This window comes from Amphibalanus amphitrite, unplaced genomic scaffold, assembly GCF_019059575.1.
Source record: "Amphibalanus amphitrite isolate SeventyFive unplaced genomic scaffold, NRLGWU_Aamphi_draft 001121F_arrow, whole genome shotgun sequence".
NCBI classification, from domain to species: domain Eukaryota; kingdom Metazoa; phylum Arthropoda; class Thecostraca; order Balanomorpha; family Balanidae; genus Amphibalanus; species Amphibalanus amphitrite.
In genome coordinates this window covers 177347-190226 of record NW_024882615.1, presented here as the reverse complement: position 1 = coordinate 190226, position 12880 = coordinate 177347, and the positions used below count along the sequence as shown (strand labels likewise).

Below are 12880 nucleotides of genomic sequence, written 5' to 3'. Positions count from 1 at the left end.
GCAGACGACTCTGGCGCTGAGTGGGGCTCCATCCTGTGTCCGCCCGCACCACAAAGGGCTTCCCCGCGGCGCTAAGCGGGAGGATGAACAGAAGGTCGCCTGAACACAGGTTGGCTCGGTGTCGGTCTCAGCTGCCGGCGACCGGTTCCGAGAGGACCGCAGCGGCTGTCTGGTGCACGCGCCAGACATGTAAGACGGGGGAACCCGGCTGGTGCAGCGAGCGAGTGACACGAGCGCCTGCTGTCACAGTCACCTTAATGGACAATACCGAATACGAGCTACCCATTGTCCGCAGTGCCCATCCACGTGTTTGTGCTCAATGGAAGAATATCAAATAATAATATCATTTTAGTGTAAGCGAAAGAAAAAGCACCACACAGTTTCGAGAATATTGATATAATACAAGTCCCTGCTTATAAGTTCCTTTACGCAAAAACCAAATTCCATTCACGAGGGGAAAACCTTATAAGCACTGAACGTATTTCATCTAAACCTAATAGCTTGACCACGATAAGAGGCTGCTCACATTGCAGTCCTATAAGGTAAACAATGATACAACACGACGCGTTCTAACATACTTCATACTTTCTATTCCAATATTCCTTTCATCTTTTTCGCTTAACGAGTCTCCTCCTTTCTCTTTTCTCCTTCCCTCTCTCTCTCTCTCTCTCTCTCTCTCTCTCTCTCTCTCTCTCTCTCTCTCTCTCTCTCTCTCTCCCTCCATCCCTCTCCGCTCTACCGACCTGCAGCAGCACCAGGATGTTGGGAAGCATGTCGTCGCAGAGCGCCCCGAACCGTGCCAGCGAGGAGACGGCCGCTGCGCGAACGGCAGCGCTCTCCAGGATGACGCGGTTGTAGATAAACCGGATGTACTTGGATGGCTGTTTGGTCTTGGGTCCCTCGCGGCCCAGCAGGTGCAGAATACGCACGGCCAGGCTGGTGTGCTCACAGTCCTCGATAAACTCACAGAGGTGAGACAGACCTGCGGAGAGGCATCGGGTGAGATGTAAAAGGGTGAGAAGGGATTCTATGCCTATTGGTGCGCAGTGGCAAAAGCAGTGAGACGATGTGATGTGCTTTAAGGTTGGGGCGCTCACTGTTCATTCACCATGGGCATTGCGAGGTGTAAGCTAGAAACCACGTTCTGAATGGAAATATGTCAGCTTTGAGAAGGGAAGACACAAAAGGGTAGGACAGAATGATCTCGTATTAACACCAGGGAACGTTTCCAGCCTTAACAAACCGACGACATTTGATAGGTCAGTTCCCCATATTACCAATGCGAGGCAAAGTGGTCGCAAATAATCAGTTTTGCACGTCTCTCAGCTAAAAATATAAACCACGATGGTATTTCAATGAACCCCTGTCCAGTAATGAGAGCTCAAATCAAAATGGGGAACACCGGGGTATAATAACCACAATGTTGGATATCCTAGTTAGGTGCAGAGCGGTCACCATTGGGCTTAACACACAAAAACAGCGTGTTGCAGCATTGAGACACAATGACAATCGAAGACACACGCTTCCCAAATTAGATTACAGCACACAGATCCTGAAATAGCTGGTTTCTTCCGGCGGCTGCATCACCAGTCAAAAGCTCTGCATAATACCCTGAATGTAATTTCGAACGTTGCAAATGAGATCTGGTGCCTATTGCAGAAGGGCTGGAGATGCATGTAACAAGCAAAAAAAAAAAAAAAAAAAGATTCATCCAAAGAGCAAGATGCAATGCTCGCGGTTCATTCAGCATTCGGCCGTCCCAGTGACTGTTGAATTTAATGCTACGAGACACAATATCTGTTCACAAAGAAGCACAGCTATTTCGATCGAGCACGTCTTGCCACCGAGTTGATCAAATTATTCCGTTCCTTTGTCGATCTCCTGTTGACAACAGCCACCGGCGATTCTCATCGTGTGCTTTCGGTACTTGGAGCTTGGATCTACCAGGAGACCTTTCAAAGTGTCCCCCCCCCTTATCTCAAGTCAGAGCTTATGCGGCAAATTTATCATGCATCAACACACGAGCAAGCAATATAGCAATAACGACTATGTCGACAATTGTTAAATCAACAGCAAGACTTGTTGGAAACAATCATATATTTCCCTTCAAACTAGCCCGGTTGATGGTGTTATCTTCGAGACCCTAATTCAGGTCAAATTACCAGCTACAGGTAAATACAAGAAATCTCTTACACAAGCCGTATCCAGCACTCATCGCCTTCGCCACGTGAGGTCACGCATTGTCCAGTGATGACCATGTTGTGCTCTGTGCAGCAATAACCAGCTTACCAGCCAATTTCCCATCTACAGGGTGATTTTTTTTACTTGTTAAAAAGTAATGAGGTCTAGTGGCGTTAAAATGCAAATATATGTTGCAAAATTATATACCAGGATGACGAGCATTCTGGGACATTTTGATTTCATGCAGACACGATGTGAAGGAACGTCCATCGTGTATTTTACTTGTGCTTGAAGTTACCCCCTCTCTCACCGACACGAATCAGCCCGCCTGAGCACGTGTTGAACAGCACCACGGACTTCCATGCTCATTAGGCGTACTGAAAAGGCTTCTATCACCCATTTTCAGCTCTGCCAGATATTTCCACTGTTTTCTCGTTATATCTGCCATAGATGGGTCCAAAAACTAGAAGTCTGGGGAGGGCAGGTCGAGGATTTTGATACTGGCGGCCCTGGTGGTGTCTGATTCGCTGTTTTTCTTTCTCCCTGAAGACTGATTCTTCAGAGGCTGCACTTACGCCAGATAGACCGTTTGAAGGTTATTTATGACAACAAGCTTGTTCGTGCGTTATATAACGTCTTTCTGAGGTATCTCCTTGATGATCGTATGCTTCGAACTGCCTCAATGCTTCAAAATCATCGTTTTGTGTCATTCCTTACTGAACGGCAGTGGATCATGCGTGCCCGATTGGTGGGACATTTTCAGGCTCCATTGGGACCGAGGCCGTCGGTGAAAAGGGACAAATGATGACACCATACAAAATGTCCCAGATTTATCTGTCACGTGCATTGCTTTTTTGCACGCGATTTTTCGATTTAGGGACCACCATTGACGTTTACTTTTTAACAGTTAAAAAAAATCACCCTGTAATTTCTGAAATTCCACGTCACAACAGAATACCAAGGTCCAAGAACCACCATAATGAGAATCTATCGGTCACACCGATCCTGATCCGAGCTGCTGATACGGTGATTATGGGGCGTCTCCCGCCGCTCAGCAGACGAGCACAGCCCATGCGTCGTTATTTGCTAACTTTGCCGAGCTCATCGCTCTTCATGTGCGAAGAGGCACGCTAAGCCGCCCATTTATCTGTGTTTCTTTGCCGTGCCACCGCTACAGTTTCTCATGATTTGCTTCTTTTTCTTTCCTTATTTCCCCTCTTTTTCCGTCGTCCAGGCTACCCCCACCCAACTGCGTTCTAGTCTCCCTTGTACTAATTACTTGTCACCCTGCATAATACGAAAGATGTTAACTGGTAATAATACCAGTCATAATACTGGTAATAATACCGATTCCAGTTGGCTGAGCCTCAGCAAACAATAACTCCAGCTATCCAGATGTTCTCTCCTCGTCTCATAGCTTACCAAACCCTCACGCTTTTCTCACCAGCACTCCCCTTACACTTCCATCGCCTCCACACCCTCCCTTCCTCCCTCCCTGAACTTTCCCGTTTATCTCTCCGTGGACCTATTCCTAACGTTTCAAAATTAATTCACTCACTTCCTCAGACAGTCCCACCCAACCACCCGCCTCCCTCCCTGCCTCACTCACCCGCCTCCTTGGCCTCTGGGTTCTCCTCGATGATGGTGATGATGGTGTCGGCGATGGAGGCCTTGTATTCCAGACCGCCCTCGTCGCGCAGCATCGACGACAGGAAGTTCATCAGCACGCCATGCTTGCGCGGGAACTTGAGGCACAGCGCCTTGATGGCCTGAGAAGGGAGGACGTGGTCAGAGAAGGAGGTATTCAATAAATTCATGGCTTTCATTGGAGATCACCATCGGGTTTCAAAGGACAGGAAAGGTTCAGAGGAGGCAAAGATTAGTCAGAGAGGAGATTGGACAATGAATGAGAATCTAAACAGTAAGCGACGTGGGTATGGGAAAGAAAAAGCATGGAAGATTCGAACGTCAGAACATCTGAGCAGGTAGCAATTTGAAATCAGGATGAAAACAATTCTGATCCGTACCCAAGCCCGCACCTGTGCATACACTGAGCTAATCAAAATGTCGTATTTCTGAACTCCTTCAGCGAAACTATGAGATTGTAATTAACTCCGACTGATGAGGACACACGTGGGCTTTTTCCAGCACACAGCTCGGTAGATATTTCCCTCAGGGTCACTAGGAGACGATTATAGTTAGCTTGGCATTTCGACGCTCATTTATATTTGGTGCTGCGTGGGTCAAGAGTTCGGCAAATCGTATTGAGATATGTTTACCGCAAACCAGAAAGGTAATATGCTGTACTCCCTGGATGACGTAACAGCCGAAATGTTCAGCTATTCTGGTCTCTAAGGTGTCTGTTTGATAATTCTGCTAACTAACTGTTGTGAAGTTATATAAGACTTCATAACAGTCACGATGACGTACCGAACCACTTGAGATTACCAAACTTCGATCAGCTGGCAAACTTATTCCCGAGTGGCTTACAACTAGCACCCACCAATTAATTAGCAACGCGCAACTGCCTTGCCGCAATAACTTTCCGGTTTAAGTTAGCAAACCACTTTCCACATAATTCAATCACAGCACCTTAGCCTATACCCGAACTCCATCTACGCACAGTGCGTCTCCTCTTACTAACTCATCTTGGCATTCATCTCACAGTTTGACACCTGGCGAGCAAAAACCTCCACAGGGTGGTCCCCTTCCTCCCCTATTCCCCTATAACCCGGCCTCTCACACCGGCCGGGCCGTCCCATCTCCGTCGGAAGAGGCCACTTGTCGCGTCCAATTATCGTCACAGTCGGCGGTGGCGCGTCGTCGTCGACAGCGCGCAGCGGGCCGGTCCGGCCAGAGTGGACACAAATTAGCCACCGACGGACTCGACGCGCCGACGACGCGGCCCTGTCGACGACGACAGCTAATAGCGAGCGGTGTCATCGGGTGCGAGGGACAGCCGCTGTGCCAGGTGAGGGCTAATTAACTGGCCGGCGACTCTCGGAATGACTGATTGAACACTTCAGGCACCCGATGACTGATCACTGAGAGACAGAGCGCGGGACTGTTCGTGGAACTGGGTGATTGAAGGGAGCACGGGCAATGTCCGAACATGGGGCTTTCCGATAGCTGGGCTGCGCCGCTTCAAAAGAGCAATTATTGGCACTTAACGCTCGAAGTGCGAAAATCAGTATGTTTTGTGACGACTTCATACGACCGGGACGCTCGCATGAAGCACCTTGTTCAAGTTTTTTCCTTTTCTGAAGAATCTTACATCAATCCCAGTAATTGCGATCGTCGTGTTATCCACTGAACCGATTCGGAGAATTCGAGCCGGGCTGTAATACTGGACATTACCCTCGTGCCTTGCACGTGACAAGTCACGTGCTAGTGAAATGTCAGTGAACTGGAAGCACAGTGAACCGTTCTTGACACCTAAATCCGCTACAAGTAGCTTTCAGCGTTCCCTAAAAAAGATAAACTCTGAGCCGGAGACTGAGCCTTTCTTTCTACACAAAACAGGCATCTCCTCAGCCCTGCCTTTTCTGGCGCTCTCCTTCGCGAGCCAGACGGCCACTCACGCACGCACGCAGCCCCAATGCTCCTTCCATCCATCAGCCCCCATCCCCTCCCCTAACCACCGACGGCATACTCACCTGAACGACGACAATCTTGAACTCGTCGCTGATCTCGTTGACGAAGCTGGAGATCTGCTTCATGAGCCGGTCGACCGAGGATTCGGCGCCCGTCTTGAGCAGCGTGGTGATGGCCAGGGTGGCGATGGAGCGGTTCACGTCCGAGATGAGGCTCTCCAGGTCCAGGTTACAGGCGGTCACCACTGCCGGGTGCGTCATGGCCACCTGTGGACGGAGGTCAGATGTCACAGAATTTAGAGATCACAGGTCAGGTCATTGAGGTCAGGTGATTATGACCACTTGCACCGATCATAGATATCAACTGGCCAGTGACGTGAAATTGGTGATTCTCACGGTTATCTATGTTTTTGGAGATATTTCGGGAAATCTAGTCCAACGTCAAACCCGTTAAAACGAAAAAAGCTCCGACTTCTTTATCTACAGGACGCCTCCCACCTGGTTCAGCGTGCGCACGGCGGCGAAGCGCAGCGTCGGTTTGGGCGAGCTCAGGAAGAGCTGCAGCACGCTGACGGCGGGCGCCAGCTCACGGGGCGAGGTGCGAGGCATGTTAACGATGGCGTGCGCCGCCTCATAGACCACCATCTCAGACTTGTGGCGCAGACACGAATCGACAAAGTCGAACAGGGGCGACTCGGTGCCAGCGTCCTCCTCCTCCATCAGCTTACAGGCCGTGCGGATCTGCGGGGAGAGTGGGAGAACGGTTAGAGCGGGTGGAATGGTGGTTAGAGGGATCGATGTGCTGATCAGCGAAGTGCGAACTTCATATGCTACGATGAATGAAGAAAGTTGGAAATACCCTGCGGCGCTGATTTAGATTGGAGTGCGTGCGTCACCAAGTTTGTTGGACGGATTTAAATTGGGTAGCCATCGAACTGAGCGACATCGGTAACTGGGGTAGAATAAATGAGTTCATAAAAAGTTCCAGAATATGCTAAACTTTGGCAATTTGGACTTCCAAGCTGGGCACCTCATAAACCTTTTAGCCGATTGAATATCCCTGAACATAAGAATGTCACGGGTTATGCTATTTTGAAATCAAATAAACAACTCCTTCAGTGTCACTCGTCGATATTGCCATCAAATATTACACTAGTGTCAGTGCTACGGTTTCATGCAATATCGGCCACTGACAGCCCGTCGGAGGTCGTCGTGCCGCCCTCGCCGAGGAGCTGATGAAAATGGGTCCGGGGCGGCGGCGGCACTCTCCCGAGGCCGCGGAACTTCCGACGCCAGCACCGCGCCGCCGCTGATGACATTGTAATGCCGGCGGCTTTAGACGAGCCACCAGAGTGGCTATTTTTCTCCCCCGGGCATTGTGTCATAAGCCCGTCCCGCGAGAAGATGCAGCCACAGCGTCATAGCGGAGGGTGTTGGGTGTGGGATATTCTTTTTTTTGTCTCGCCGCTTTCCAGCTTGACCAATTATTTTCCGCATACATACTCCCGTAAATTTTAGTTTTTGGAGCGCTCATACGACCATAATAACTGCAGCTGTGTACCACATTCATCTTTTTACATCACTTTAGCGGGATAAATATGACGTCACGACGACGCATATAGACGGTGTACGGGGAGCGCGGGGTCACTGTGACGTCACCACGGCATCATAAAGAGAGTCACAACTCACCAGCATACAACAGACGGCGTACGGAGAGCCACTTAATCATGACGTTACGATGACGTCACCACTCACCAGCATGCAGACAGCGTACGGAGAGCGCGGCGCCGAGCGGGTCAGCTTGGCCACCAGCTTGGTGACGGCCAGTCTGTCCGACTTTTTGATGTTGTACAGCAGGCCCAGGGCGTGGTACTGCACCATCACGCTGTGGAAGGGGGAGAGGAGCGATGGTCAATACGGAGATCAAGATGGCGGCAAAGATGAGGTAAATAGCCTGAAGCTACAGACATCAACACAGAAATTGTCGCAGCTTTTTGCTGTGCGATTACTTTCCTTCCAACCAAATCAAATCGATGATGATGGCGTCTACTGCCTTTCCAAATATGATGGGACGTAAGGTCAAGTTCGCAAGGATTTGCCTTCGGCGTTACGTAACGCCTCCGAGAAAATAATAAAATGATATAAAACCTGCCTCCAGACCCTTTCCACTCCTAAGCAGGACTGTCCGTGACCTGGCGCCACTACATCGCTGGTCGACGCACATTGAGACAATGCGCACGAACCGGGGTGCTGAATAATCCAACGTCTCCGGCTGTCAGCCATGCAGAGAAGCCCGGAGAGGAGGGCAGTCAGCGCGCCCGGGCCCGCTCGAGCCGTCCCCGCCGCCGACGCGACCAGAATCAAACCGGACCTCTTCATTGGCCTGGTGGTCGCCCCAGCGGCCAGCCTCATCACTGATTTACCGCAGCGGCAAAAATATGACCGGAGTCGCACGCGTGCTGTGAATGGCCGAGTCGTGTCGCCACCAGTCCCCGATTCAATAACAGCCGGATCGGTCGTCTCGGCAAAAACAGGCCACCTTGCTCCGTGTCGGGGTGGCCGGTGCCGCGGCAATCTGCGCGCGCGGCACCCGCAGCGGTCTCCTGGGGCACGTTTCGTGTTCTGTTTTCGTTTGGTCGGCGCCGTGCCGTCATCAGCGACAGTCTGCACGGAGTCTCCGACCGTAGTCAGTTGCCGTTGACGATCATTCGAAATTCGCTCGGTTGTCTTCTCTCGTGGAAACACAGATCGCTGGAGAGGACGCAGAGAATCACCGGCAAAGGTCCAATCCCGAGCGACATCAAAGTGCGCTGCCACCGGCACGCTTTGTTTGCCAGCCCTGCCCCGCGGCAGGTTTTAAAGCGGTGACTGGTTATTCGAAAACATCGGAGCTAAAAGAAGGGAGGAACATGATTTTTCGCGGGAGAAAGGTGCGCTCTAGAATGAAAACCTGGTTTTCTTTGCTGACACATTTCAGTTCGCCGCCTTTACTGAAACTCAAGATGTACAGAATGCTTTGAATAAATGGTAATATCAATACAAAGGGAAAAGACGACGACGGAATTCTACACGATGAAACACATAAAAGGCATTAGAAAAGACCATGCCAATAACAGAAGACTGAAAGGTTCAATGGAAAACTTGAAAGAAAATGTAGGTAATTTACCAAAAGCCTGATACCGTTACCAGGCTTAAAGCCGAGACCAAAAGTACAAATGTCAATGACACAAAACAAATAATCACATTACAAAAATTCGAGGTGGTATTAAAACCTGGCAATCTATCCTGGCAATCTATCACAGAGTGTGAACCATAAATAAGGCTAACCAAGTAAAGAAGGCTTTATGGAAACAAATAGCACGGCCTGCCGACAGCTTTAATCTCCAAATTGAGACTGGTTCCATTATCTCTGGCACACGGCAGGCGCTTTTGGCCGGCCGGAAACGCCAGAAAACCCTCCTCACTCTCCCTGGCTTCCCTTTTCGGTTGTCCGACCTCGGTAAGACACGGCACTGCTACGCTTGTGCGAGCAGTGAGCTGATTCCAAGAGAAGGGGATCATCGTTTACGCCTGGAAGGCCTGGAAGGTGCTATTGCTCATCGCTGCAATCGTCTTGGCTTTTGGAGTCAAAATGCCCGTAAGCCGTAGACACATGAGCATTTGAGTAAGTCGATACGCATTGCAAATATATTTTGGATTGAGCATCAGTTCGGACGCAAAACGTTCGCAATGCGAAATTGCTTTGGTCATGGACCTTTTCATCGACAGTGTCCCCGCGTCATTGATAGGATATTTAAGGCCTATGTTAACTGTCTTCTCTCTTCCTCAACATCCGGGTACGGTCGAACTAACCCTGAACACGTCCCGCCGTCAATTATGACGGATTCGCCGTTCGCCACACCGACAGGCAGAGTTATTGGGCCGCCACAACACGCACGCCAAACCAGAAAAATACAGACGACAAAAAACAACAGACGCAGAGAGAACGATGAGCAGCTGGCAATATCAAAAGACTCCAGGCAGCCAATCGACGACGCTCCATTTGAAACACAAGCCAGCAAATCCAAGTGTTCGAGACAGAAAACGCGATAATTCCATCTCTCTTCAGTGACATAAGCGCAAGATTCGCTGGGCAACAATTGTCAAAGCCACAACGGATGCAGGGAAAACCCGTACGAAGTACGAACTACGAAGAGGTCGGATATTCGTAGGATTAAATGGCATGCTAGGTAATGTACAGTAAATGTCAACGAATGCCATTCATGTATCTAGCCGCGTATATATAGCAAATGCACTGAAGCATTAGGTCCAGTAAGAACGAGGCTCGTGTATCCCACTTCTCAAAGTCTCCTGAGGCAGCCACTCACAAATGAATACTAGGCAAGCAGATGCCTCACTTTTCGAAAAAAAAAACTTCTTTGAACACCCCAATGAAGATGAATGAGCTGAATGATTTGTAAGATGGGTCAATTATTGCTGATTGGGCACTGGGCAGCCCCCAATGAAGAAGTGTACGTACAGTCCACAGCAGAAGTAATGTGGGGTTTCAGTCATGGGTATGTTCTGCTTCTGAAGCTTAGGAACGATTAACCAGACTACAATGAAACTTTGAATGTAGCTTATATGTATCATCACCCTTGCAGCTGCAACGTTAGCTATTGACATCTTCTTTTCGATCACTCCGCATTAAACAATCGCCAGTCAAAGCCAACCGTTGAGATTGGTAAAACCCTACATTACTTTAGCGGTGGGCTGTACCTGCCGACAGTAAAGATTAAGTTCCAATACCCTGGCTACCACGGCACCATGCCAGTATAAAAAAAAAACAAAACAAAATAAAAGTAACAATGTAGTATCCAAAATGCATGATGTCATTAAGTATTTGTCTCTGAAACTACTCTGTAAAGACATACCAACCACGGACAAAACAATTAATTAATCCAAAACATTACCGCTTGGTACTTCCCGCAAACTAGTGACGATAATTTCGCTGCGCCTAATCAGCGAATCCGCCGCCATCCCTATCGATTTCACACTGTTCGCCCAATTCATGAGGGTGGTGCGGCCCGTTCAATTTGTGCTCTAATTTGGACCACTTTGGCCGGCGGCTTTTGAAGCGCCCCCTGGCGGTCGTGGCGGCGACGTCGGCGACTATCGGCGCTCTCCGATGGTCCCGACTGGCAGTGTCGATGCCGTAAAACCATGGACGCGGCTCATCTCCGCCACAGTCAAAGGCCCGTGCTGGGCGGCACGACCGGTGGAAGAGGAAGGCCATGATCGATTCCCCGCGGAACGGGAACGGAGAGTGAGGAAGATTATGGTGCCGATAGGGTGTGTTCTGATATGTTTGTTGGGCACGTCGAACTACGTCTAGACATGTGACATGAGTTACAGAAGGATAAGTTTATCACTTTACGGCCATACCTATATATGCATGTAGGCATTGCCGAGTGCAAATTAACTTGTTTAGCGAATAACAGGGATCCTACGAAAGCACGTCTCCAAGGCCAACCGGAGAACAAAGCCAGAACCTATTTTCAGAAGTTTTGTTTAGAGACAGAGACGGACAATAAAACCATTCTAACATTCTCCTTGCCCAGCAACACCCCTTTTCTCAGCTCGTGCAACATTTTTGCGAACGCCAAAAAGAGCCTGCAATAAGACAACACGTTTACATTTCCCTAACTTAGCGGCACAGTTGCTAGCCTATGTTTCCAACAAACTGCAACACCTCTCCCGGACCTGCTATATCACCCTACTTTGTTCTCCGCTGAGCTAACACGAGCGGCGGAGGCCGGCGCGAGTCAAACTGAACAGAGCGTGTCACTCCGGGCCGCGTGGCGCGAGCCGACACGTCGGCACTCGGCAGCCGCCGGGTTGCCACCAGTACCGTCAGATGGAGAGATTAGTGTCCGGGGACCAACGCACCAACGCACCGGCCGCCTGGCAACGGGCCGACGCGGCAAATTGAACAGGCTGGCACAAAGGGCGGATCAGCAGCCGAGCGCGGTACAGCCGACGGCACAGGTTGAGCCCGGCAGCGTCTAACACACGGCCGAACAGCGTAATCAGAACGGAGACACGGGCACTACTGATCAGGCACGGCGGGAAGTGTTGCCACATTGCTATTAAAAAACATTAATCAATTCGGTGCATATCATTCGTTATCTAAACGGTTAACGTAACATTAATTGAAAGTATTATTTTCATGAAATTCCCACCTTCAAAAAAGTTAATGAATTGGCATGAAAGTGATGTCGCTCGGTTCAGAAAGAGCAAAAACGAATATCTACCAAATTTCATCGAAAAATATTCACCGGTTTTCAAGATATTAGACTTTTACTTTTGTTTACTTTTTGGGATCTCCGCTGTTCCTAGCGACTTTATTTGAAAGTGCGGCATTTGTTGCGCGCAAAGCAGCGTATACCACCGCGTGCTACAAAACGTTTTAGTCAAACATTTAACGGACGTTCGAAAGCCTGATGACGTCATCAGACTCCCGTAATGGTTAAGAGATAGGGACCACGCTGGTCCCACCCTGCAAGTAATGGGAAGAAATTTCTTGAACACCATAAAGCTGCGGGGGTTGCGACCAGGATAAATGGTGGTTTCTGAGCCTGGCCGCAAACTTGGCTATCTCAACTCAAAACTAATGTTAAGGTGGGAGGGTCCCTTTAACCGATGTAGTTATTTATTATATTGGTGAGCCGAATACAGTTGTTCGTAAAGACGCTGACCACCGTCCACCACGCCGCATTTGAACGTACCTACTCGCTTAAACAGAACACGGCGAGGAAAAGGTAAAAAAGTTCGATGAAGATCTTGATCAAGTCGACTAAATCGTTTTTAAATCATTTACACGTCACATTTAAAAGAGCTTCAACTCAAATACAGGTTATTGAACGACTGGCCAATACCCTGCATTGAGGCGTTGCTTCGCTTCGCTGAGGTTTAAAAATCCGTACCATTTGATCCTCTTATAAAGTCATATTCGTAATCCTTCAAAAGTGACCTGAAAAGTGATTATGAGGCCGATCAAAGAGACGGGAAACGATCGGCTCGAGAAATGCTAAAAAAAAAACTATTCTCAAACTTTCAACGCCTTC

The 12880-nt window shown here is 49.2% G+C and overlaps 1 protein-coding gene across 1 annotated transcript in view; it reads right to left on the bottom strand.

The window, feature by feature from the left end:
- The window catches only part of LOC122370305 (coatomer subunit gamma-2-like), a 52415-nt gene that overhangs the window by 32619 nt on the left and 6916 nt on the right, over window positions 1-12880 (bottom strand). The window contains exons 5-9 of the mRNA XM_043345776.1: window positions 7530-7659; window positions 6273-6515; window positions 5838-6041; window positions 3791-3950; window positions 744-982 (exon numbers count right to left, since the gene is read on the bottom strand). Coding sequence (XP_043201711.1) covers window positions 744-982; window positions 3791-3950; window positions 5838-6041; window positions 6273-6515; window positions 7530-7659 — 976 coding nt within the window. The remainder of the gene's footprint in view (window positions 1-743; window positions 983-3790; window positions 3951-5837; window positions 6042-6272; window positions 6516-7529; window positions 7660-12880) is intronic.